Source organism: Bos indicus x Bos taurus, chromosome 10 (assembly GCF_003369695.1).
Source record: "Bos indicus x Bos taurus breed Angus x Brahman F1 hybrid chromosome 10, Bos_hybrid_MaternalHap_v2.0, whole genome shotgun sequence".
In the NCBI taxonomy this organism is placed as follows: Eukaryota; Metazoa; Chordata; class Mammalia; order Artiodactyla; family Bovidae; genus Bos; species Bos indicus x Bos taurus.
This window is the reverse complement of record NC_040085.1, coordinates 6,750,597-6,774,182: the sequence shown is the minus strand read 5'-3', so window position 1 is coordinate 6,774,182 and position 23,586 is coordinate 6,750,597. Positions and strand designations below refer to the sequence as shown.

Sequence of the window (23,586 nt, the reverse complement as noted above, 5' to 3'; positions counted from 1 at the left end):
TTCTTTCAGTCTGTAGCTGACGTTGGAGCACGAATGGATTGCAGGTCCCCTGGAGGTAGCTCTGGGGCCCCCTGCATCCCAACTAGGATGAGAACACTCGGCCAGTTCTCTAAGGCTATAGAACCATGGAGTCCTGGACAGGAGGGAGCCTTGGAGGTCATTTCAGCTATTCCTACCCATTTTAATGGTTCTCTGCCTCTATGAGGAGCCCTCTGATAGGGAATCCTCAGTTCCAGGGACCCCAGGGGGTTGGCAGCTGTGTAGGCCCACTTAACACCTGTCTTAGGCTGTCACTTCAGGGGCTGGGATCAACTCTACAAGCCGCTTCCTCAAACCTCTTACCAGGCTGTCGAAGCCCTTCACCTGCCGGTGGGTATGATGTGCAGAGACATATCACCCTGGGTGTCAGTAGGTGATAGCCCATGGGAGCAAGAGAAGCAAGGGCCAGCCTTCTGGGCAACTTGTTTGACCAGAGCTGCCAAGAAGGATTTTCTCAGCTTCGCTGTCCCCAGGGCCACACCAGATATCTTTCTTCTCTGTCTTCACTGAAGGAAAGAGTTGAGAGAGGAAGTGAATGGGCAAAGCATAACAAAGATGAGGGACTTCCCTGGCAGTCCAGTGGATAGGATTCCCCACTCCCATTGCAGGGGGTATAGGTTCCATCCCCAGTCAGGGAACTAGGTTCTTGCATGCTGCACAGGGCGGCCAAAAAAAAAAAAAAAGTTGAGGGAGAAGGGACAGCGAAGGGTGCTGCTTTTAAGGCAGTATATCAGAGTTTCTTGGTCCAAGGATGGACTCAGGGGCTTCAGGACACCCTGAAATCACAGCCAAATGGTGTGCATATGGGCATATTTCAGGGGAGAAGTTCTGTAACTTTCACTAGATTCTAAAAGCAGTCCATGAACCAAAAAACTTTGAGAAGCTCTGACCAGTAATTTAACGTTTCCCTGACTCAGGCTTCCCACTACCCAGTTACTCAGAACTGGTGAAGTGTTACCGTGTTAGTCGAAGCCTGCAAGTGTGAAATATCAGATGCTCGTTACATGATGATGATGCAGAACTTTGCAGCTTAGCGAACCTCTTCCGCCACTTCATGTAAGGCGTCTTGGTGCCAAACAGATGCCTGGGAAGATGATGTGATTAATGACACCACTCTCTTTGTTCTTCCTTGCAGGGCCCAGGATGGTGCTCTCAGCAGCAGGGCTCATTGTTGGCTCCCTCCTGCAAATCGTCCTCTCCCTGAACCCCGAGGACCCCAACGTGTGCAGCCACTGGGAGAGGTAAGATGTGGCTCTTGGACGGCCAGGCACTCCCTGGGGGCTTCACCCTGGTCTTGGCACTGCTGGCAAGCCATCCACCAAGGGCCTGCAGTCCAGCTGGGGACATAGCACGATCCTGAAAGGCAGGCCAAACCCATATAGATTCTGTCCGAGAGACTATGGGGGTGGGGATGAGGGTGGGGGCGCTGAGTGACAGGCAATGTAAATGAGGCAGCCTGGTAGCTGACACTTTCTTTCCTGAATTCGCACTTCCAGCCACTTTACAGATGAGGAAAAAGAGTTCCAGAGGGGTTCAGTGACCACCCCTATAAAGATGAGGAGAAGGGACTGTGGTCCAGAGGTTCTGTTCTCCAAGGCTGCGGTGCCTTCCTGGTCTCCCAGGACTGGCAGCACTGCAGCAGCTCACCATGTGGGGCGGCCAGCAGCCTGCTTCGAGGAGCCTGGGGGTGTGGGCTGACCAGGGAAGGGCAGCTACATTCTGGCTGTGGCACTAGGTCCGGGGGAACAGGCCAGGGCCCTGCAGAGGACCTGACTTTGAAGCACAAGGTGAAAGTATTGATTTTGGTGAGCAGAAAGACAGTGACCAGAGACCCAATCAGGAAAAACCGAATTAAACCCTGGAATTGATTGGCCACGCTGACCAGGATGACTCTGCCACTTAGATGTTAATAAATCAAATGAATAAAATTAAGATGGGGACCCGATGGGGGAAGCGGGTGGTAGAGGAGGGCTGGTGAGTGGGGGAGGGGATCATGCTCCATGCCTGTGAGGGTGAATGTCCCAGCCCCACGGCAGGGAGTGTCCCCTCACCCGGGGACCTGGAGAGACTGGCTGAGGAGGCGGAGGGATGCTGTTGCCTCCGTTGACCAGGTTGAGCCTGGAGTGGAAAGGCTGGAATGGAAGTGGGCTGCTGCTTTTTGGGAAAGTGGGAAGAACAGTGATGCGATCAGTGATGAGATCTTGGTTCACGCCCATCTGGAGTTTTCCATCTGTTAGCCCTGTGATTTTCAGATGTCTCTGAACCACTCCCAGACTACCTCTGTCTCTCTGAAATCGGGGGCAGAATTACTCCTGCCTCACAGGCTTGTTGGATGATCAGGGTACCAGTTTCCTGAAAGGGCTTTGAGGACCGTGAAGCTCAATTATTGTCTTTTCTTGTTGAGGACTCAGCTCTGCAGGGACAGTTAACATAGATCCTGCTGCACATCAGGCCCCCTGAAGAGCAGGTGAAAAGCAGAGTTTCGTGGGTCCTCTCTGCCCAGACTCTGATCCCCTAGGTCTGGGGTGGAGCCTATGCAGATACAGTTTTATAAGCTTTCCACGTGACTCTGAGGGGATTCCAGGCCCTTTACCCCTCCCAGTTTGGGGGAATGTAAACCTTTTTTTTCCCCAGTGGGTGAGGGAGAAAGCAGGTGACTTCCACATTAGTCTTTGGTTTGCAGACTTCAGTCTCAGCAGCCCTGTCTCATCCACCTTTCCCAGCTGGGGTACCATTGCTTCCTGCCGATGTCTGTGCTGTATCCTAGCTTCTGGGAGGCCTCCTTCCTATCTGCTCACCTCTGCCTTCCCAGTGCCTCTGACCGCCCCTCCAGGAAGCCTTCCCTGATGGCAGGGGCCACCCTGACTTTCCTCTTCTCTGAGCGCCACGTGTACCAGTGGGTCAGTTCAAACTTAAACCAAACTCTCTAATTTTCTAAATCTGCCCAACATGAACTCCTTTGGAATGTGAAAATATTCTGATCCAAACCTGCACGGAGCAGGCATTACGGGCTGTTTGGGCAATCAGCTGAATTACTGCTTTGACAGATGAATGAGGAGAGACTCCAGCAGCTAAAAGGAGAAGGGGTTCTCCAGCCCCAAGGCGGGAGACTGTGCAGTGAGGCCCATGTCACCAGACACCCCTTCCTTCTTGGTTCTCCCAGTTGAGCTCCACTGCCAGCTGTGCACGGATGAGTCTAGTCTGTGTCATTCCAGAAACACACCCTGTTCCCCAGAGACCACTTAGGGAGAATTTCCCAGATGGATTAGTGCTTCTGGCAGGCTCCTCCTTAATTATGCCCCTCCACTATAAAACCCAGCTGAAAGACCTCCTCTGGCTAGTAAAGTCCAGCTCTACAAGATTAATCTGGCCCCTCATTAGCATGTTGGCAAATGAGCATGTTAAACCACCCAGCCATGAAACCAGGGGCACACACTTCACCCGGAAACTTGGAGTTGGTTCAAGGTCTGGTTGTCTGACTTTCTTGGTGTAGGGCCCCCCTGGCAGAGCCGGATCTGTCCCCCATGACACTCTCCCCACCGCTTCTGTTGAGCTGATGCCCTTTCTCGGAGCACCCACTGTTCTTATCTGTGCTGGGAGGGACACCTGATTCCCTGGGTGGGGAGTCTGGTCAGTGTGTGGGTCTTGCTCCCCATTCCCTACTGTGGTCAGGGAGGAACTATCCCTCAGTGCCTGGCAAGGAGGTGAGTCACTGCCAGTCGTATAATGATGATGGCCAGCATCTATTAGGCACTGATGGTATACCCATTAAGCTGTGTAATATCTTTTGTTGAGCATTTTACCTGTGTCATCTTGCTTTACCTTCCCACCACCCTGAGAGATGCTATCATTGCCTCCCATAATCCTCGTGGTAACTGTATGAAGTCCCTGGTAATATTTATCATCAGTTTACAGGTGTGGAAATGGAGGCTTATGCTAGTTAGGTATTATATCTAAGGATGTAGTGCTAACAAGTGACAGAGTTGAAACTTGACCCAGAGCCCCTGTGGCCTTATCCATTTGTTCTCCTGCCCCCAAGACTCAGTAGAGATGCAGGAGCCCAGGGTCATAGACTTTCAGAGCTGGAAGGGGCTTGGGGATGTCAAGAGCAGATGACGAGCTCAGTTTCTCCAAGCTGAATTACTGCTTTGATGGATGAATGAGGAGAGACTCCTCGTGGAGGGAAACAGGTCCGGGTCATTTCCGCATAGACGTGCTTCTGACGCATATCTCTAAGGTGCTGGTATAGCAGCTCGGCAGGGGCCTCCTAACATCCTCTGTGCGGCAGAGACAGAATTTCCCACCACCCCGAGTCCGTGTGCTCGCTGACAGCTCCTGGCTTCCTCTTCCTGAGCTAGAGACCTTTGACATTTCTGGTGGCAGCGAGCCTGCTGGAGATCCACTTGGGAGGGGGCTGGCCTGCCCCAGCCCTCCTCTCTCAAGTAAACTGACAGTTTCCTCAGGCAAAGCAGATGGGCTTTTATAGCCTGGACCTGGCCATCTGGCCCAAGTCAGTGAGCCTTCTGGGGGAAAGCGCTGAATAATACCAACTGACACAAAATTAATTCCTGAACTCTCAGCTGAGGTCCTCTCCCCTCCTGCACAGAAAGTGTGATCTTCACTTTCCACCCCCGTGTGACTGCTTTCTTATAGCATTCCTGCCAGTGCAGGCAGGTAGAAAGGCTTATTTTGGTAAAGCTGAGAGCTGCTTGCGAGTGGCTTCTACCCACTGGTCCAGTTTACAGCTAATAGGCAGGTAACAAGATGCCACTTTGATCAGGAGGTCTGGGGGCGTGGCCTCGATGCATGCCCAGCTATACTAGAGCTATAATAGAGCAAAGGGTACCTGCGTGACCTTGAGGAAGTCACTTAACCACTCTGATGCTCTGTTTCGTCGTTTGTAAAGTGAGGCTAACAACGCCACTACCTACCTTACAAGATGAGGATTAAGAGGGCTTAAAACACTTAACATAGGACATTCAAATATGAGCAGTTACTGGTACCAGCTATGTGACCTGGGCAAGCCACCTCTAAGCCTTTGTTTCTTCATCTATAAAATGTGACCACTTATTTCATAATGTTGCAGCAAAGATCAGCTTCCATACATGCACTTTGAAAACCATAAAGATATGAACAAGCAGAAAGTATTTTAAAACTTGCTGGCTTTGGGCCTTCCAGAACCAAGTAGAATAAATGCAAACTTTATTCATTCTCCATTAAATGAACAAATGAATTCGAACTTCAGAAGATGAGCTGAAAAGATGAGCTTCAAAAGACAGTAAGGGGTGTGTCCTGCATCTTACCTGGGGTCAAGAAGGTTTGAAACCCGAGAGTACCCAGGGCAGGAGGAGAATGGAGTCAGGCAGGGGAGTTTGGAGCCCTTGACACTTGGCTGTGGGTCCTGGCTCCCCTGGGAAGGGAGACCCCATCCTGAATATCAGCTCCATCTCCCAAGAACTGACCACAGCTTCCATCTCCTGTCTGGTTCTCAGCTATGCCGTGACCGTCCAAGAATCATACGCACACCCCTTTGATCAAATCTACTACACGCGCTGCACAGACATCCTCAACTGGTTCAAGTGTACCAGACACAGGTGAGTACCTCTCTCAGGTAGTAGGTAGAGGGTGGGTGAAGGAAGGGAGAGGCAACCCTCAGGCTCACCTTCCTACAAGTTAGTGAAAAGCCCTCCTAGCAGATGGAGTCAGTGCCCCCCTGATACCCCTTGGTACCCCCTCCTGCTATTCACCCAAGAGGCGCTGCTGGGGGCTTCTTTGTAGTCAGAGCAGCTCATGGGCAGGGCAGGTGGAAAGTGCTCGAGAATGATTACCCTAGGGGGGCATCCCTCACCCAATAACAGATGGGGAGTTAGTGGAAGAATATCTCAGCTTCCTTACCCCTAGGGCAGAGGGGCCAACTCTGAGGCCTGTTCTTAAAAGATTCATGGTCCTCAGGGGGATGGAACCCCAGGCGCCCACAGCAGTGAGCTGCTCAAAAGCACACCCTGAATGTCTGCCTTTACTTCCCTGTCTCATTTTCCCATGCCCCTCCCAGTGCTTCCTGGGATCACCTCCTAGATAAACTGCTTGCTTTTGAATCCTTGTCTCAGGGTCTGCTCCTGGGGGAAAGCTAACCTCAGAGGGCTCCTGTTGGAGCAGATGTTGTCCCATACAGGGGACTGGGCTTGGAGAACAGAGTGAAGGCTAGAGTCCAGAACCTCTTGGCGCCTTAGCCAGGCTGCCCATGGGAAGAGCTCCATCTGAATGATTGCACATGGGAATCCTGCTCTCTTGTCTGCAGCCCTCCTGGAAATTATGCTGTGCTCTCATGGCACTGGGGAGGGAAAAGAGGAAGGAAGAGAGAACGTGTTTTGATGGATGACCCCGGGCAAGTCATTCTATTTTGGGATTCCCTGTGTACTCATCAAATACGTAATGACCCTTGCCCTACATGGCTTCCCTGGTGACTCAGATGGTAAAGAATTCACTTGCAATGCAGGAGACCTGGATTCGATCCCTGAGTCAGGAAGATCCCCTGGAGAAGGAATTGGCTACCCACTCTAGTATTCTTGCCTAGAGAATCCCATGGATGGAGGAGCCTGAGGGGTCATTACATATTTGAAGAGTACACAGGGAATCCCCAAACAGAATGACTTGCCCAGGGTCATCCAACAAAACATGTTCTCTCTTCCTTCCTCTTTTCTCTCCCTAGTTGCCATGGGGTTGCAAAGAGTTGGACGAGACTGAGTGACTAACACTTTAATACTTGCCCTACATACCTGTAGGGTCCAGTGAGGTCAGGGATGTAAAAATACTTTGAACAAAGCAGGGGAAAGTGGAGAAAACTGAGGGGTTAGTTACAGGCAAGATAGCTTTGTTACTTAAGGGAGTGATAATTCAGCAGATGAAGGGTCAGTGAGAAAGAGGATGCCTGGTAGGCCCGTTTCCTAGTTGTTGGGCATCTGTGTTGCCTCCAGATTTCTTTTGCTCCCTCCTTGTGGGCCTGGTTGCTCTTTGATGTTCTGTAGGAATCATGTTGGGAAGAAACATGGATAGGGAAACTTGCTCCATGCTGAAAAGCCAAAGTCCTCATTTTCTTTGGGGGTTTTGCTAGTAACTTGCTGTGAAACATTGAACATAGATTTAATAGCTGCTTTAAAATCCTTGTCTGCTAATTTTAACATCTGGGCCATCTGAGAGTTGGTCTTCATTGATTGCCTTTTCTTTTATAAAGGTACAATTTTCTAGTTTCTTTATGTGTCTAGTAATTTTGAATTGTATTCTGGGCATTACGAACAAAAGAGACTGAACTCTCTAATGTTCTCTTATATTGTTTCTGGTTGGTTGTTTTAGCATCTAACTAACTTGGCTAAACTCAATTTCCAAACTCTGAGAGTTCAATATTTTCAGGCTTTTCTGGACCGTTTGTAACCTGCCCTCCACACATGCAATTCAGGGCTAGAATTTTGGGCAGAATTTTTTACAAAGAATATGGGACTTCCTCTTTGTGGTTCTCTCCTTTCTAGGGTTTTCTTTGTCACTTTCTAATTACTGGGTTCACCCTCACCTTGTCCTGTGATTCTTCAAACCAGTAAGGCAGTGTGTCTTCTGTCTGAATTTTAGCCACCTGGAATGTTGTTGCCTGGGACCTGCCCCTGGGCTCATCTTGTCCCGTGTCATTCCCTTCTTCCAAGTGTCTACTTCCCTCCAATATCTGCCTTTCTTCTCTCTCTAGTGCTGTTTAGGTAGGTTGTCCCCTCCACCCCCAGACTGCACAGTTGTTTGCAGGAAGGTGGGTCTCATAGGAGCTACTCAGCCATTACTGCATCCCCTTCACCTCCCCTAATTTGCTGAGGTAGCTGCCTGTCGCCCTGGTCAAAGGCAGAGGCAGAAAGAGAAGTCCTGCTCCCTCTCTGACTCTGTCAAGCCCTGTGCCAGAGCCAGGTTTGCTCTGAGGAGTGGCTTTGTTGGGTACTTGGAGGCTGGAGCTGCCGTCCATCACCAGTGGGGAAGGGTGAGTGAACGGCTGCTTATTAAAATAGGCTGCATTTCTGGAACATGAATTATTTTGCTAAATTATTGAGTTGCTTTGCCGCTTTCCTGATGCCCTGGAGTGTGCATGCTGACAGCTGCGCCATCAGTCTCCTTCAGTGTGGGATGGCTTGTTTGAACACAGCATCCATCTGATAGCAGCCTGGCCTCTGGCCCCTTCTGTCTCCTATTTGCCACCACAGCACCAGGAGTCAGCAAAGATGGGCAAGCAAGAAGCAGGGGGGAACCTCTCTCCTGGGAGGCTTTAATGATGCTGAGACCGCCTCTCCACTGGAAGGGCTTGGGGATAACCCTGTTTGGTGGGAGGCGTGGGCTGCATGACCTCTGAGTCAACCCTGAGTCATTCTTTATCTGGGAGGCTTATACAACTCCTGAGATTGCCGGGAGCTGCCTTCCTGTGCCGGGGAAGTAGCTTTGCTTGGAGTCTGGCTTACCTTCCATTATGGGCTTTTGACAAAGTAGAATGACCTTAGTTTACGACATTCCCAAATATCACGGACTTCCCTGGAGTCCCACACTGTCATTTGTCATAAAGTGAGCGCTGTAAGGACTGGGAGGGCCGGCCTAGCCCATACTGTCGGATTCCCTGCCCAAGTTAGCCTGACCCTCCATGTTACAGAATAGGGATATCTCCAGTGATGGGGCCCTGCTACTCTGCCCCCGAGCAGGGGTCCCCAGGGCTGGCTCTCCTGGGGTGCTGGTGGAGAAGTAAAAGAGCTCTGGCTTCAAGTCCCAAGGACTTGGGTTGACTCTAACTTTGACCTTGGGAAGTTATTTCCTCTCTCTGGTCTTTAATAACCACTTCACATCTCCTCCATTTTGACCTTGTGTGTGAGGAAGGGGCTTTGCCTGTCTACCCAAATTTGACTCCCTCTTTAAGGACTCCCTGGTGGCTCAGTTAGTAAAGAATTTGCCTGTAATGCAGGAGATCCGGGTTTGATCCCCAGGTCAGGAAGGTCCCCTGGAGAAGGAAATGGCTACCCACGCCAATATTCTTGCCTGGAGAATCCCATGGACAGAGGAGCCTGAGGGGCTACAGTCCATGGGGACACGACTGAGTGACTAACACTTTCACCTGTGGACTCAGTCCTCACACCATCCCTTCCCTTGTCTTACTGCTCCACAATGGCAATCCCATAAGCTTCGCAAGCCACCCAGTAGGAACTGGCTCAGGGCTCAGTTCCCACTGGGTTAAACCCAGTGGCTCTGAAATGAGAGTGACTTCTGTTTGAATCCTGGCTCTGAAACTTTTAGCTGTGTGACCTTCAGCAAGTCATTAACTTCTCACTTTTCTCAACCATAAAACAAAGGGGGAGTTTTCATAAAACAAAATAAGAAGAAAAACTCTAAGGAAGAAAAATAAATAAATAAAGGGGGGCATAATAATGCTACTGTCTCAGAGAGAGACTGGAATGAGATTTTGCCTGCGAGTATGTCTGGCACAGGGCGAAGTCTCAACAGCCATGCCAGCGTCAGAACTGGAATCCAGGCCTCTGACTCCCCGTCCACAGCTTCTGCTCTCTGGATCTTAGCTGCTTCTTCTGCAGAGCTGGTGTTGGTTCTGAGCCTTCCCAAGATGGCATGCAAAGCTCTTCCCCAGGCGGTGTTATTTTTGGTGTGAGGGAGATTGATCTGCTCTCTGGGACCTAGTCAGACTCAGGGGGTCCTTTGGCTGATTTGGCTTCCGTTCTCCAGTTGGATGGACCAATCCCCAAGGAGCCATCAGCAGTCATGGTTGGGATGGTGGCAGTTGGCATAGAAACTCTCAGGGCCCAGCTCCTGTCCAGGTCACCCCATGGGCTGCTCCAGCCCTGAGTCTGGATGTTTTCACCAGAAGCCTCCAGTTATCATCTACAATGTAACCCCCATAGTATCTTCTACAGCCCTTCTAAACATCACTCTGAAGGGACTGGGGAAAAATCAGCAGGTGTAGCAAACACTGCTGAGTCGGTAATACATTCTGCCTCACGATGGCCCGGATCTCACCATTGATTTTTCTTTATTGTGTTCCTTCATAGTCGAAGCTGCCATGCGTTTTAAAGTCATTATTGAATGGCATCCTTGATATAGCTTAACACAAATATCATTCTAACAGGAGTGATTGATTTTCAATACTTTCAAGTGGCTTTCTCTCCTGTGCCTTAGGATCAGTTATAAGACGGCATATCGGCGTGGGCTGCGAACGATGTACCGGCGAAGATCCCAGTGCTGTCCTGGCTACTATGAGAATGGAGACTTCTGCATACGTACGTGGGGGTGGAGGTGGGGAGGGGCGGGCAGGGGGGCCAAGGAGAGGGAGGTAGGGCTGTCTTCTAGGCCCTGGGCAGTGACCTGAGGGCTCCAGAAGTCCTTTTCTGCTGCCAGCTCTGGGGGAATAATGGGTCTGGTGCAAACACCTTAGCTCAAATTTGTCTATCAGATCAGCCTCCTAAGAGGGTGGATATAAGCACATCAGTTCTAGGCTTTGACAGGGTCAGGAGAGTAGTGAACTCTTCTGGAGTGGGTGCCTGAGGAACCATGGGGAAGAAGTGCTGAGGGCTGGCACAGAGCGGGGTGCTCAAGGAGGAAAGAAGAGGTGAGTGGATCAGTGGATGGAGGGGGAGAGAGATGCGAGGATGGATGGACGGCCGGATGGAAGAGAGGAAGCAGGGAAGGTGAAATCCTTGGATGGCAAGAATAAGATTGAAAGATGCTGGTTCCAGTAATTGGGGGGATTTCCAAAAAGGCCTGGGAAACACTGAAGTTCATGAAAGATACCTGTCAATTCTTCCCTTTTTGTCTACAGAAAACTGAAGCCTCGGTATCCCCAGGGAGATGAGGGCTGGGTTTCTGGCAGCTGCAGGCCCGTGGGTAGAGGGCACTGTCATGCAGTAGGGAACACCCAGGAGCCTGCAGATCTGGGTTCTGGGTTTGGTCTCAGCCTCACACCATGTGGCTTTGGGCAAGTCACTCAACCTCTCTGGAAGAATGATTGTAGGGCCCTGTGGTCAGGCTCTCGGGGTCTCTTTCCTACTCACCTCTGAAGGAGAGTGGTCAGAAAAGCTAGGAGCTCCCTGTTTAATGGCTGAGAGAAGAATCTAGCCCCAGAGCTTCTGCCTCTTAATTTGGAGAGTGAGTTTCCTTGTTAGTATTCTCCTTGCGTTTTGAGAGGGTAAACCAGGTTAGTACCAGACAGAGAATTTGGGCAGAGTGGGCGTATTGATGTCGGGAATGAAATGACAATTTTCCCCTACTGATGTTACATCTCCCCTAATGCTGAAGAAACTCGATCCTAATTGCATTACAGGAATGAATGAAAAATACTCTCACAAATAGGTTCAATAATTATGGTTTCCCAGCAAAAGTACAAAGATACTCACCCAAAGCAAACCCCAAAATGTTGCTTTCCAGGAGCAGGCCAGAGGACTGGGCTGGAACAAGGCCTAGGTCAACACTGCACTTGCAAGACGGCCATTGAGGGGACCCGGTGTGGAGTTGAGATCAGGACCAAGGCTTTACTGCTGCTGCTCTGTCTGCTCAAAGCAGAGCAAGAGTCAGGTGTGGAGTGGGACACCGGACTCATTAAGCCTGAGCAGGATGGATGTGAGTGGCCCGCTGGTGCTCAGGGCACAGTGACATTATAAAGGAATTTTGGTCATCATCAAGGGCTCCAGGAATGGATGAGCACATCGCCTTTCTAATTTCCATTAGTGGATGTCAGTAAAGCTCTTGGAAGATGAAGATGGGGCAGAAGCAGAGTGTCCTGATTGCACAGGCTCAGCCTTGCTGACCAGGAAGGGCAGCTTATAGCTTCCCACCTTCTCCTTATGTAACTGCCAGTGGTTACCTGCTGAGTCAGTGCTACAGGCCTGACACGTCCAGGAAGCCAAGCTAGAAAAGCCGCTTTCAGGTCTGGAGGCTTTTCCTAGGAGGGCACCACAGAGTTTCAGCAGTGAGGTGGGGTATTGTGCATGCTGGGTGATGGCTCCGAGGGGCAAAAGTCACACAGCCTGAGTGTGCATCTCAGCTCTGCCACTCCCAGCATCTTCTTCTTTATCCTCCTTATCACTGTCTTCAGGCTACACACCCATGTCAGGCACCATTCCGATCACTTTGCATACATTGAGGCATCAACTCCTCACAACAGCCCTCTGGGGTCGCTACCCTTAGTTCTCCCATTTTACAGATGGAGGAACTGAGTCACAGAGCCGTTAAGTAACATGGCCAAGATCACACAGCTAGAAAGTGATAGGATTTGAATCTAGGCTGTCTGGCTCGAGGCTTCTCTGAGCCACTCCGGACGTGCTGCTTCTCTTCAGGAATTAAGATGGCCCCTCTCAGAACCTCAGTTTCCACTCACACAAAATGGGAATAGTAATACGTTCACCACCAGGCGCAGCACAGGGTGGGGCTTAATATGTGTCACCTCCCCACTTCCTGGTTTTGGGTCTTAACATTTTTGTGAGTCTTGACCTTTAATTTCTCAGAAGTCCACTGATCCTCTCACTGGGCAAAAGCATATCATAGATAAAGCTATGTGCACAAACTCTTTGCCCACAGTTTCAGTGAGTTCAGGGATTCCCTTGAGACCTTTATGGGGTCCTCTGGACCACAGTGAAGAGTTTCTTCCATATGCTTGTGTTTATCCACTCCACTTATGTTTGTTGCTTCCTATTATGAAAACGCTGGGGAATGTAGACAGCAAGGAGTGATGGTTGTTGCCTTGGGGAGCCTGCAGCCTGGTGGGAGGAGGCGGTCTGGTTCAGGAATATGTGCAACAGATGCTTTGACAGGGTGTATAAAGGAGTTAAGAGGAGAGGCTGTCTTTTTAGCCACACCCACCTGTTGAGCATTAATGAGAAATCAGCTGTAGACGAGGAAGGCATCACAGAGTGTTTCAACATAGTATTTATTAAATGCCTACATTATCCTGCCTTGCAAACATGTTAATTAATGGGGCCTGATCAAGGGAAATGGGTTTGGACTAGTGTGAAAGAGAGAGAGTTGGGGGAATTTCCTTGGTGATCCAGTGGTTAAGACGCTGTGCTCCCCATGCAGGGGGCATGGGTTCAATCCCTGGTCAGGGAACTGGATTCCACAGGCCACAATTAAGAGTTCGCATGCCTTAACTAAAGATTCCGCATGCCGCAATGAAAATCAAAGATCCCGTGTGCTGCAACTAAGACCCAGTACAGTCAAATATATAAATATAAATAAAAGTAAATATTATATGAAAAAAAAAGTGTGGAGGGTCATGGGAGTGAGGGAAGAGGTTCATGAAGCAAGTGGACCCTGAGGTGAGGTTATAAGAGTAAGTTTCTAGGGAAGAGTACAAAAATGATTGCAAACAAATATTATCTAGACAGGAAATGGGAGAATTTCGCAGCCAGAAGGAAACTCTAAGATCATGGAAGTCAATCTTATCACAATACAGATGGGACAGTAAGATCCAGAGTGAGGAAGGGACTTCTCCCAGGTTCCCAAATCACAACCGGGGCAGGGCTAGGACTTGAACCTGGGTTCACAGACTCGATCTAGATCCTTTGATGCTGCCAACTCTACCTACTTCAAGTTTATCCCTATATCTTCCTGGGGGCCAGTTTGGTGCTGGGGCACTTGTAATTTATGTGCTGATTGACAATGGTGGGATGGAGTGCAGAGAGGAATGTCCATGGAGGTGACTTTAGGATGAATGGGAAACAAGGAATGAGGAGCAGGTTACAGGGCCAAGAGTTACAAAGCACCACATTCTGGGTGGCTTAAACAGCAAGAGTGTATTGTCTGTCCATTCTGGAGTTTGTGTGTGTGTGTGTGAGCTGTGTGTGTGCCCAGTCGTGTCTGACTCTCTGCGACCACACAGACCGTAGCCCTCCAGGCTCCTCTGTCCATGGGATTTCCCAGGCAAGAATACTGGAGTGGGTTTCCATGCCCTCCTCTAGGGGATCTTCCCAACCCAGTGATCGAATCTGTGTCTCTTGCATCTCCTGCATTGGCAGGCAGATTCTTTACCACTTTGCTACCTGGGAAGCCTGTTCTGGAGGTTAGAAGTCCAAAATCAGGCCATCAGGGTGTCCCTTCTGAGGGACCATCTGTGAGCAAAGGTCTGTTCCAGGCCTGTCTCCTAGCTTCTGGGTGTTCCTTGGCTTGTGGCTCCACAACTCTATTCTTCGCATGACTTTCTTCTCCTTGTGCATGTCTCTAAATTTCCCCACTTAAAGGACATTAGTCATATTGGATTAGAGCACAGCCTGATGACCTCATTTTAACCTGATTACTTCTGTGAGATCCTGTCTCCAAATAAGGTCCCATTCTGTGTTGCCAGGAGTTAGGACTTCAACAGATGGATTTTAGCAGGACACGATTCAACCCATGACAGGCAGGTGTTAGCCACTACCGGGACTCTGCTCCTGCTTATTGTGATGGGAGAAAAGGGAAAGGGAACCAGCCAGTCCCCTACGGGCTTTGTCACCTTTCCACAAAGAGTGGAGGCCCCAAGGTCTGGGAACTTGTGAAAGGAAGAAATAGTAGTGAGAGGGTGCAGGGTGGGCCAGGATGCAGGGTGCTAGAAGAGAAGCGTGTAAAGCTGGGAGCACTCAGGAGCTAGAGCCTTGTAGCCCCTGAAACTCTGCTCCTCCCTCTCCACCCCTTGGAGGCCAGAAAACCTCCAAGCTCACCAAAGCCTGGGGGGAACCCATCGATGCCAGAGTCTTTGGGACCCTGTACAAGAACATCGCCTGTGCTCTGGGAAGGGGCAGGGGGATATTGACTTCCCTCCAAAACCATCTTCCTGGAGCCTGTTTCTTGGCAGGTGCTAGGACAACACTTACTTGGGAGTGATGGCCTTAGGTGATTCTGCCACCAACTTGCTGTGCAATCTTGGGCAAGTCCCTTTGCCTGTCTGCACCTACTGTGGCATAGGATGGATCGTGCCTGTGTGTGGATGGAGGAAAGATGAAACAATAAACGAGTGTCCTAGAAAGCACAATGCTTGGTACAAATGCAGGTTGGCCTATTTTTCTCCTTTTTGTACCATTTCCTCTGGCCCAGAACTGCCATCGTCATCCCAGAGCCCTTGGCAGTCCTTCTAGAACTACCTGCACCAGAGCTACCCACCCCGTCCCATTATCTACAGAGACAGCTGAATCCTGGCCATTCTTGGTTGTCCAGGTATCAAATATTTCCTGAAGATCATTGAGTACGAGCACATTTCCTTCTTTCTCCTTTCTTGCAAGATAGGGCAGTGGGCATTTTAGGAAGCTCTGTTCTTTGAAAATATTGGCCCATATCAGACTTGATGAGCTGGGTTATGCTGCAGTAACAAACAGCACCCAAATCCCAGTGGCTTGAAACAACGAAGTTCTATGTCTTATTCACATTACATGTCCATTGAGGGCCAGTTGGGGCCTGCTCCTTGAAAACATCACCCCAGGACCCAGGCAGATGGAGCAGTCACTCTCTGTGATGTTGCTGGTTGATTTGACAGAGAGTAGAGGGCTTTGGCTGGAGAAGGCAATGGCAACCCACTCCAGTACTCTTGCCTGGAAAATCCCATGGATGGAAGAGCCTGGTGGGCTGCAGTCCATGAGGTCGTGAAGAGTCAGACATGACTGAGCGACTTCACTTTCACTTTTCACTTTCATGCATTGGAGAAGGAAATGGCAACCCACTCCAGTGTTCTTGCCTGGAGAATCCCAGGGACAGGGGAAGGCTGCCGTCTATGGTGTCGCACAGAGTCGGATACGACTGAAATGACTTAGCAGCAGCAGCAGCAGCAGAGGGCTTTAGCATGGGCTTCCCCAGTGGCTCAGCAATAACGAATCTGCCTGCCAATGCAGGTTCAAGCCCTGGATTGGGAAGATCCCCTGGAGAAGAAAATGGCGATCCATTCCAGTGTTCTTGCCTGGAGAATCCCATGGACAGAGGAGCCTGGCGGGCTACAGTCCATAGGGTTGCAAAGAATTGGACAGGACTTAGTGACTAAACAACAGCAAAAAGGGCTCAGGCAGACCTTGGAGTCAGAGGGCCAGAGGTATTTAGTGAGTAGACTCAATGCTTATCACAGGTGCCACATAGATGCCATGGTAGTCACAATGCTTTACCGATCGCTTGATATCCTAATCTCAGAATCACCTGGAAGGTTTATTACCATGCATACCCCTGGGTCCCAGCCTCAGAGGCTCAGATTCAGAAAACTTGGAGTGAGGCTGGGGAATTTGCATTTCTAACAAGTTCCCAGGTGATGCTCATGCTGCTATAATGTGACCCACTCTTTGAAAACCACTGGTGTTAGTTATGCTAAGGCATGGTTGCTGTGCTGACCTCATCTTTTGGTAAATTGCAAAGAGCCTAGCTGGTTCTCAACAGGTGGGTCCCCTTGATATTTAGGGCTTCTCCTGATGGGAGAAGAGCATGTCTCAGAGTAGCCAGTGAGGAGGGAGTTTCTCTACACAACCCCCATGTCTCTTATCTCCCCTTGGTCAGAGTCTCCCCCAGAGGGAAGTAACCACCCCCCCAACCTTCCAGACTGTGTAGTGAAGCCCTTTCAGTGGCCACTGGGAAAGCCAAAGCCTCTCCCTCGCTGTGTGGATTTCATCCAGATCCAGAAGTGGAGGGATCAGCCAGAAGTTCCGGGTATGTAGCTGATGGGCTGAGCTCATTGAGGGGTGTTCAGCATACTTGGGTAACCTGGTTGAACTGTCCCCAAAAGACGGACCACCCAGGCCCAATGGGGTCAGTCTGTGTGTGGGTGACTGAGGGGGAGAGACCCACAGCAGAAGATCCAGGAGGTTGGCTGCCAGGAGGGAACCCGAGGGGTGCATAAGACTTACTCCAGTAAACTCACGGCATTTTTTAAAGCTTTGAATATTTATTTGTTTGTTTTTGGCTGCATTGGGTCTTATTTGCAGCACGAGGGATCCTTCGTTGCAGCACACGGGCTCAGTAGCTGCGTGGGGAGGGCTTGGTTGCCTGTGGCACCAGCAAATCTTAGTTTCCCTGACCAAGGATTGAACCCGAGTCCCGTTGCTTTGGAAGGTGGATTCTTAACCACTGCACCACCAGGGAAGTCCCTCCTCATACCATTTTGGGATTTAGTTACCTCATATTTACTACTGCAGTTGTTTTGCACAGTCAGATGTCATTTACGTTGAAATTTAACTCCGGTTGACTTCTTTGCTGCCATCTCTTCTTGCCTCTCACTTCTTCCTTCTTGGTTCAGCTTCATTGTTCTTGAAGGGTCTTTTTTAGTGTTTGGTTTTTTTTTTTCCAGAAGGGTCTATGAAGTGATTGACTTTAATGTTTTAACTTGTCTGAAGATGCCATTATTTTTGCCGTCACTCTTGTTGGGTGGTTTACTGCGGATGAAGTTCCCGGTTCTCAGTCATTTCCTTCAGTAGCCTGAGGATGTTTTTCTGTTGTGCTCTGGACTTGGTCATTGCAGTGCTCTGCGGTTTCCCTAGATTGTGTCTGGGTGTGGAGTTACTTTTATTAATACTGTTGGCTCCTCAGAGGTATGCATCTTCCTCAAGATAAAGAGGCATGTCCTTTATCAGTTCTGGAAAGTTCCCAGGCATATCTCTTCAAATATCTCCTTTCCTTCATCTTTCCGGTTCTCTCCTTTTGCAGCTCCAAAGTGCTGGACTCTATCACTGCAGCCTTTGTCTCTCCTAAGCTCTAATTTTTCATCTCTTTATCTCTCCAGGCTGTATCTTGGACATTTTCCTCCGATCCATTTGTCAAATCCTTTCATTCTGCTAATTAACCTGTTTTTTGAGGTCTTAATTCCAATGACAACATGTTTCATTTCTAGTTCCTCTTTTTTTTTTAAGATCTGCCTGTTTCCTTCCTGTAGTGTCCTATTCTTTCATTATAAATTCTAATCCTTCTTTTATTGCTTTAATTATTTTAAACATACTCCTGTAGTCTCTTCAAATAGTTCTATCTTGAGCTATTAGTCCTATTAGATCAAGTTCTTAGAATGTCAGTTCCCCTGCTTGTGGAGATAGCTGATTCTCCCTGATCATGGGTTGTTTCCTCATATAGGTTGTAATTATTTCTTTTTTTTTTTCTGTGAACCTTTTTGCCTTTTTTCCCTTCCTCATGTCCTGGGTTGTACAAGAGCCCCATACACTAGTTTTGCATTCACTTATTAGGCACACTAATGGTTTTCACTGACTCAAGACCAGTCTTTGCACTGATAATTTGGTTTGAGATTCCAGTGTGTGGTGAAGGCTTAGAGTCTTTTCCCCTTTTAAAAAAAAATTGTGAAATTCACATAACATAATAAACTATTTTGAAGTATTCAATTTAATGGTATTTAGTGCTTTCACCGTGTCATATAACCATCACTTCTATCTAGTTTCATCACTCCTGAAGAGACCCTGTACCCATTAAGCAGTCACTCCCCAGTCCCCGCTCCTGTTTTTTGTTTCTTGTGGGAGACATTTCTCCTCATCCCGAATCCCTGTTTCTTTCCTAGGCTGGTTAGGCAGCATTTTCCAGTATCCCATCCTTGGAGCTGGCAGCTCCCAAGACCCAGTCTGCCTGTGTGGGCGTTACCCACCACGCTCCCAGCCTGGGCTGAGGACTAGTGGTACAGCTAGCCAGGGCTGACGTTCCCCGGGCTACCTTAGCTTCAGCACCTGACCTTCTGCAACTCATAAACTCCCCCTACCCTTTCCTCACACTTAAGGATTTACCTTTCTCTTATTAGAGTTCAGGTATATATTTAAAAAATACTTTCATTATGTTTGGGAGGCATTTTCGTAGCAGGGGTGCCTACCTTAGCACTTTTGCCTTGTCTCTGGAACTGCCCCTGGTTTATAGTGAGTGGCAGAATCAGGGGCTTTATAATCGGACCCTGTGACATCTAATTCAGTGCTCTCTTGGACCGATTGCTAACTTCCAACAATGTAATAAAACAATAGTATAACCTCTGGTGGTTTACCCCACATTTCCCATACAGAGTGTCACTTGGTGTTCACAGGCTGGAGAGGTGAGTCTTACTGTTACTGCCCTTCTTACAGTGGGGCTTCTCTGGTGGCTAGTGGTAAAGAACCCACCTGCCAATGCAGGAGACACAGGTTTGATCCCTAGGTTGGAAAGATCTCCTGGAGGAGGAAATGGCAACCCACTCCAGTATTATTGCCTGAGAAATCCATGGACAGAGGAGCCTGGCAGGCTACAGTCCATGGAGTTGCAAGGGTCGGACATGACTTACACACTGAACAAATGCCTGCCTGCCCTGTGCAGCAGAGGAAACCACGGCTGAGTGAGGCCACGCGATGCATCCACATGGACAAGTGCAGCCCCGGATTTGAGATCAACTTCCAATCCTGTACTTTCCCTTCCTGCAGTGGGTTTTCTCTTGGCAGGAGGGACCTATGGCCAGGAGAGGAAAGTGAGTTGAGATAAGAGGGCAGGCGGAGAGGTGTATAGGGAGAGGAAGGGACTGAGGGTAAACTGGTCTGATCTTAAAATTTTGCTAAATGGTCTGATAGGTGCCAGGATCAGGGTAGTGAGTGGGGGATGGTTGTGTGTGTGTGTGTGCATGCATGTGCGCACAGAGCTGTGGGTTCTGTCTGAAACGCACAATGCCAGGCGAAATAATTCTCTGCTGATCTCTGAGAGGCTCCCTGGGGAATCCTGCCTGCCGCCATCACCAGAAACAGTGCTGATGCTGCTCCCTGGGGTCACCAGCACCTGGTGCTGAGCTTTGCTGCCTAGAACAGTGTTCATCTTTCCATTTGTCCATCTATCTGTCAACACTTACTCGATACCTGTGTCTTGAGGGCACTCAGAGTCCTGGGAATAGAGAGATGAATAAGAAGCATGGGGTCTAGTGGGGAAAAATGATTGTGTGTGTGTGTGTGTGCACATTTAACTTTTCAAAAATTCCAGCACAGTATAATCACACTGTAAAGAAGCAGGCAAAGACACACAGGGTGTCATCAGGCTGGTGGAGGGGAAAGAATGGCTTCACACTGCCCCAGCAGGTCCTCGATGAGTGGCCAAAGCCAGTGCGGCCATGAGCATCTCCTGCCTCTGTGGGCTTAGAGCACTGATTTAGGATGCCTGGAGCGGCTGATTCGCACTGACCCAACTTATACAATACTGATGCCTAACCCTGGTGGAAAACAACTCAGGTGGAGGGAGAAACAAGTACCAAAGACTTGCTATCGTTCACCTGTGATTGCTTTTCAGGCCCTCAGTAAATAACTGTTGAATGAGTAAATTCATGGTCCAGGCACCCCAAGGCCCAGCAGATTCTCTGGACACCCATCTTGTTAGCACCTGCTTTGGGTTCCTCATTTTCTGACGCCTTGTTTTCTGACCTGGTAGTTTGGGATGTCTGGAAGCCACGTGGTAGTTGGTTCCATATGCTCATTACCCACAGCTTCTGGGTCCCCTCGGTCACTCTGTTGCACTGGGTGTGACGCTGCTGCCCCGTCCATCTCTCCCACTCAAAAGTGAGTTCCCCCAGCAGAAGAATCATGTCTTCTACTCCATGGGCTACATGCAGGACCTGGCACTTAGTACTGAATAATTATTGAATGAGTGACCAACAGAGAGAATGGATGAAACAGAACTCATTATATTTCTACCCCCAATACTGAGACACCTCTTAGGAAGAAGCAAACAATTCTCTCTGGGGAATCCAAGGCCAGAGGGGGCTCAAAGAAAATTCTTTGAAGGAGGTCAGTTTCAAGCTGAGCCTGAAAGATCAGGAACTTGGGAGGAGGACAAGAGATGGGCAATGGCTAAGAGCATGAGTTTTGAAGCCTTTCGTGCCGTGCTGAGACTATTTCACCACTCTGTCTTGGTTTTCTCATCTGTAAAATGAGATAGAGCTGTGTTAAGTGCCTACCCTTTGGGCTGTCGTGGGGATTAAATGAGTTACCACAAAGAGAGCATTTAGGCCAGAGCCTGGCACACAGTAAGAGCTCAGTAAATGTTAGCTACTGCTATTTGTATTATTTTTGTGAGCGAGAGCATTCTCTGGAGAGGGGACAGCCAGAGCAGAGATGAAAGAACAAGCAGGATCAGCACACTCCCAGCAGGAGCACAGGCCAAAAAGTGGTGGGAGAAGGGGCCAGGGTGAGGCAGGTCTGGACCCCCACCTCTGCATTGAGCGGACTGGACAATTCCAGGAGATCACTGAAGCAGCCGGTGACATGCTCACTGTGGTGTCCAGGGGCAGCAGTGTGGAGAACCCTGGGAAGGGAATAAAGCCAAGTGAGGAGGTGTGTGAGGGGCGGGTGAGGCGTGGCGGTGCCCCCGGCCTTGGTCCGCAGACACAGGAGATCTGGGGTCGGGCAGGCTGTGTTCCGCTGCCTTAGGCCTAAGCTTCCCTGCCAGGGCCCCCCGTCCCTCCCCCGCCCCTACCTGTACCAAGTGCCAGCAGGGTCTTTAGTGCTGATGCAGCCATGGAAGAATGTAGGTGCTTCTTCTTAATTACCAGCTGCAGCTGTAATTAAACCTCTGCTGTCCGGACCGGGCAGCCTCCAAAGCAAAGCCTTTATTAGTGTCAGAGTAGTTGGGCATTTATTTAAGTCCCCTTCCTGGTGTCCTGGGCCATGTGAAGCCTGTGAAATGGCAAACCTGTCCCCAGCCTAAGTCCCCACTTCTCTCTGGAAACTGCTTCAAGGTTCCCACTTTCCATCTTCTGAATTCCCTCAACATCTGCAGGATCCCACCTCTGACTTCCTTCCGGTCCTTGCTGGGAGTTGGCTGCTTCTCTGAGGTTCACACCATGCACTAAACCCTGGGGCCTGGCCTCAGCTAACTCTGACCCATTGCTGCCACGTGGCCTCCTTGCTCTTTGTCCTCGTGGCCTTGCTCAGCACACAGGAAGCCCCGTGTGCCGCTCCCTCTCCCCCGGATACCACACGGCTCACTCCCCATCTCACTCAGTGTTTTCTCGCATGCCATGTTATCAGTCTTTCTGACCCCACGTCTGAAATAGCAGTTCCTTCCCTGACATCTTTCTGTAGGCCCTTATCCTGTTTTTTTTTTTGTTGGTGGGTGTTTTTTTTTTTTTTTTTTTTTTAATATAGCTGACTTACAATGTTGTGTTAGTTTCAGGTATACAGCTAAGTGATAGTTATCCATACATAAATGTATTTATATCTTTTCAGATTCTTTTTCCTTATAGTTCATTACAACATACTGAGTATAATAATTCCCTAGAATATATAGTTAGGTCCTTATTGGTTGTCTATTTTATCTATGGGCTTCCCTGATAGCTCAGTTGGTAAAGAATCTGCCTGCAATGCAGGAGACCCTGGTTCGATTTCAGGGTCAGGAAGACCCTCTGGAGAAGGGATGGGCTACCCACTCCAGTGTTCTTGGGCTTCCCTTGTGGCTCAGCTGGTAAAGAATCCGCCTGCAATGCGGAAGACCTGGGCTCAATCCCTGGGTTGGGAAGATCCCCTGGAGAAGGGAAAGGCTACCCACTCCAGTATGCTGGCCTGGAGAATTCCATGGACTCAATAGTCTGTGGGGTCTCAAAGAGTCAGTATACGTATTTTATATCTAGCAGTGTATATCTCTTAATCCCAAACTCCTAGTTTGTGTCTCCTTGCCCCTTTTGCTTTTGGTAACCATAAGTTTGTTTTCTATGTCTGTGGCTCTGTTTCTGTTTTGTGTATAAATTCATTTGTATCATTCTTTTCAGATTCCTCAAATAAACAATATCATGATATTTGCCTTTCTCTGTCTGGGTACACTTAGTCTTACAATTTCTAGGTCCATCCATGTGGCTGCAAATGGTGTTCTTTCATTTTTTTTTAACAGCTGAATAATATTTAATTTACACAGATACCACATCTTTTCCATCTCTCTGTAGATGGACATTTAGGTTGCTTCCGCATCTTGGCTATTGAAAATAGTGCTGCTATGAGCACTGGGGTGCATGTATCTTTTCTCATTAGTTTTATCCTTTAATTAGCATTGTCACTACCTGACATAGAGACATAGGATCTATCAATATATTTTTTATTTTCTGTCTCTTTAAAGAGAATATGCAGCGACGTGGATGGACTGGCCCCCAGCTCTCCCGCTCCCCTAACAATGTTGCTGCTTTCTCCAAATGCTGTATCCTAGACTCCTTGTCATTCTGTATTTCACTTCCCCAGGGTCCTGTCGGGTCTGCTGATCCTCTACGCATCACCCTGGCACCTGAATTCTCCACGCACTCACTCTCAGGGACTGTGTACAGGCTGCCCCTGTTTCCTGGAACTGCTGGTCCTGTGTCCCCAGTTCCTTCCTGGAGGCTTTTGGAGACTGAGTGCAGAGCTGCTGATCCCTGGGAAGCCCCATGGATACCTCCCTCTTCCTTTTCCCTCTAGGTCCTGATCTTAGCCCCTTTCCCCCACAACTGCCCTTACAATTGGCAACTTATTTATCTTCTGCCTGAATGGTGAGCTTGTTGAGAGCGGAGGCTCAGGACCCCTCTGTATCCCTAGCACCCAGCCTAGGGCCTAGCAGGGAACATGTTTTGTGCAGCCTTCGATTATTAGA

At 49.2% G+C, this 23,586-nt stretch overlaps 1 protein-coding gene across 9 annotated transcripts in view; it reads left to right on the top strand.

Annotated features, from left to right (window-relative positions):
- MEGF11 (multiple EGF like domains 11) overlaps positions 1-23,586 on the top strand; it is a 393,087-nt gene that overhangs the window by 132,290 nt on the left and 237,211 nt on the right. For all 9 annotated transcript variants that reach the window (XM_027553015.1, XM_027553014.1, XM_027553016.1 and 6 more), the window contains exons 2-4: positions 1,175-1,280; positions 5,532-5,633; positions 10,234-10,334. In XM_027553015.1, coding sequence (XP_027408816.1) covers positions 1,183-1,280; positions 5,532-5,633; positions 10,234-10,334 — 301 coding nt within the window. In that variant the 5' untranslated portion in view covers positions 1,175-1,182. The remainder of the gene's footprint in view (positions 1-1,174; positions 1,281-5,531; positions 5,634-10,233; positions 10,335-23,586) is intronic.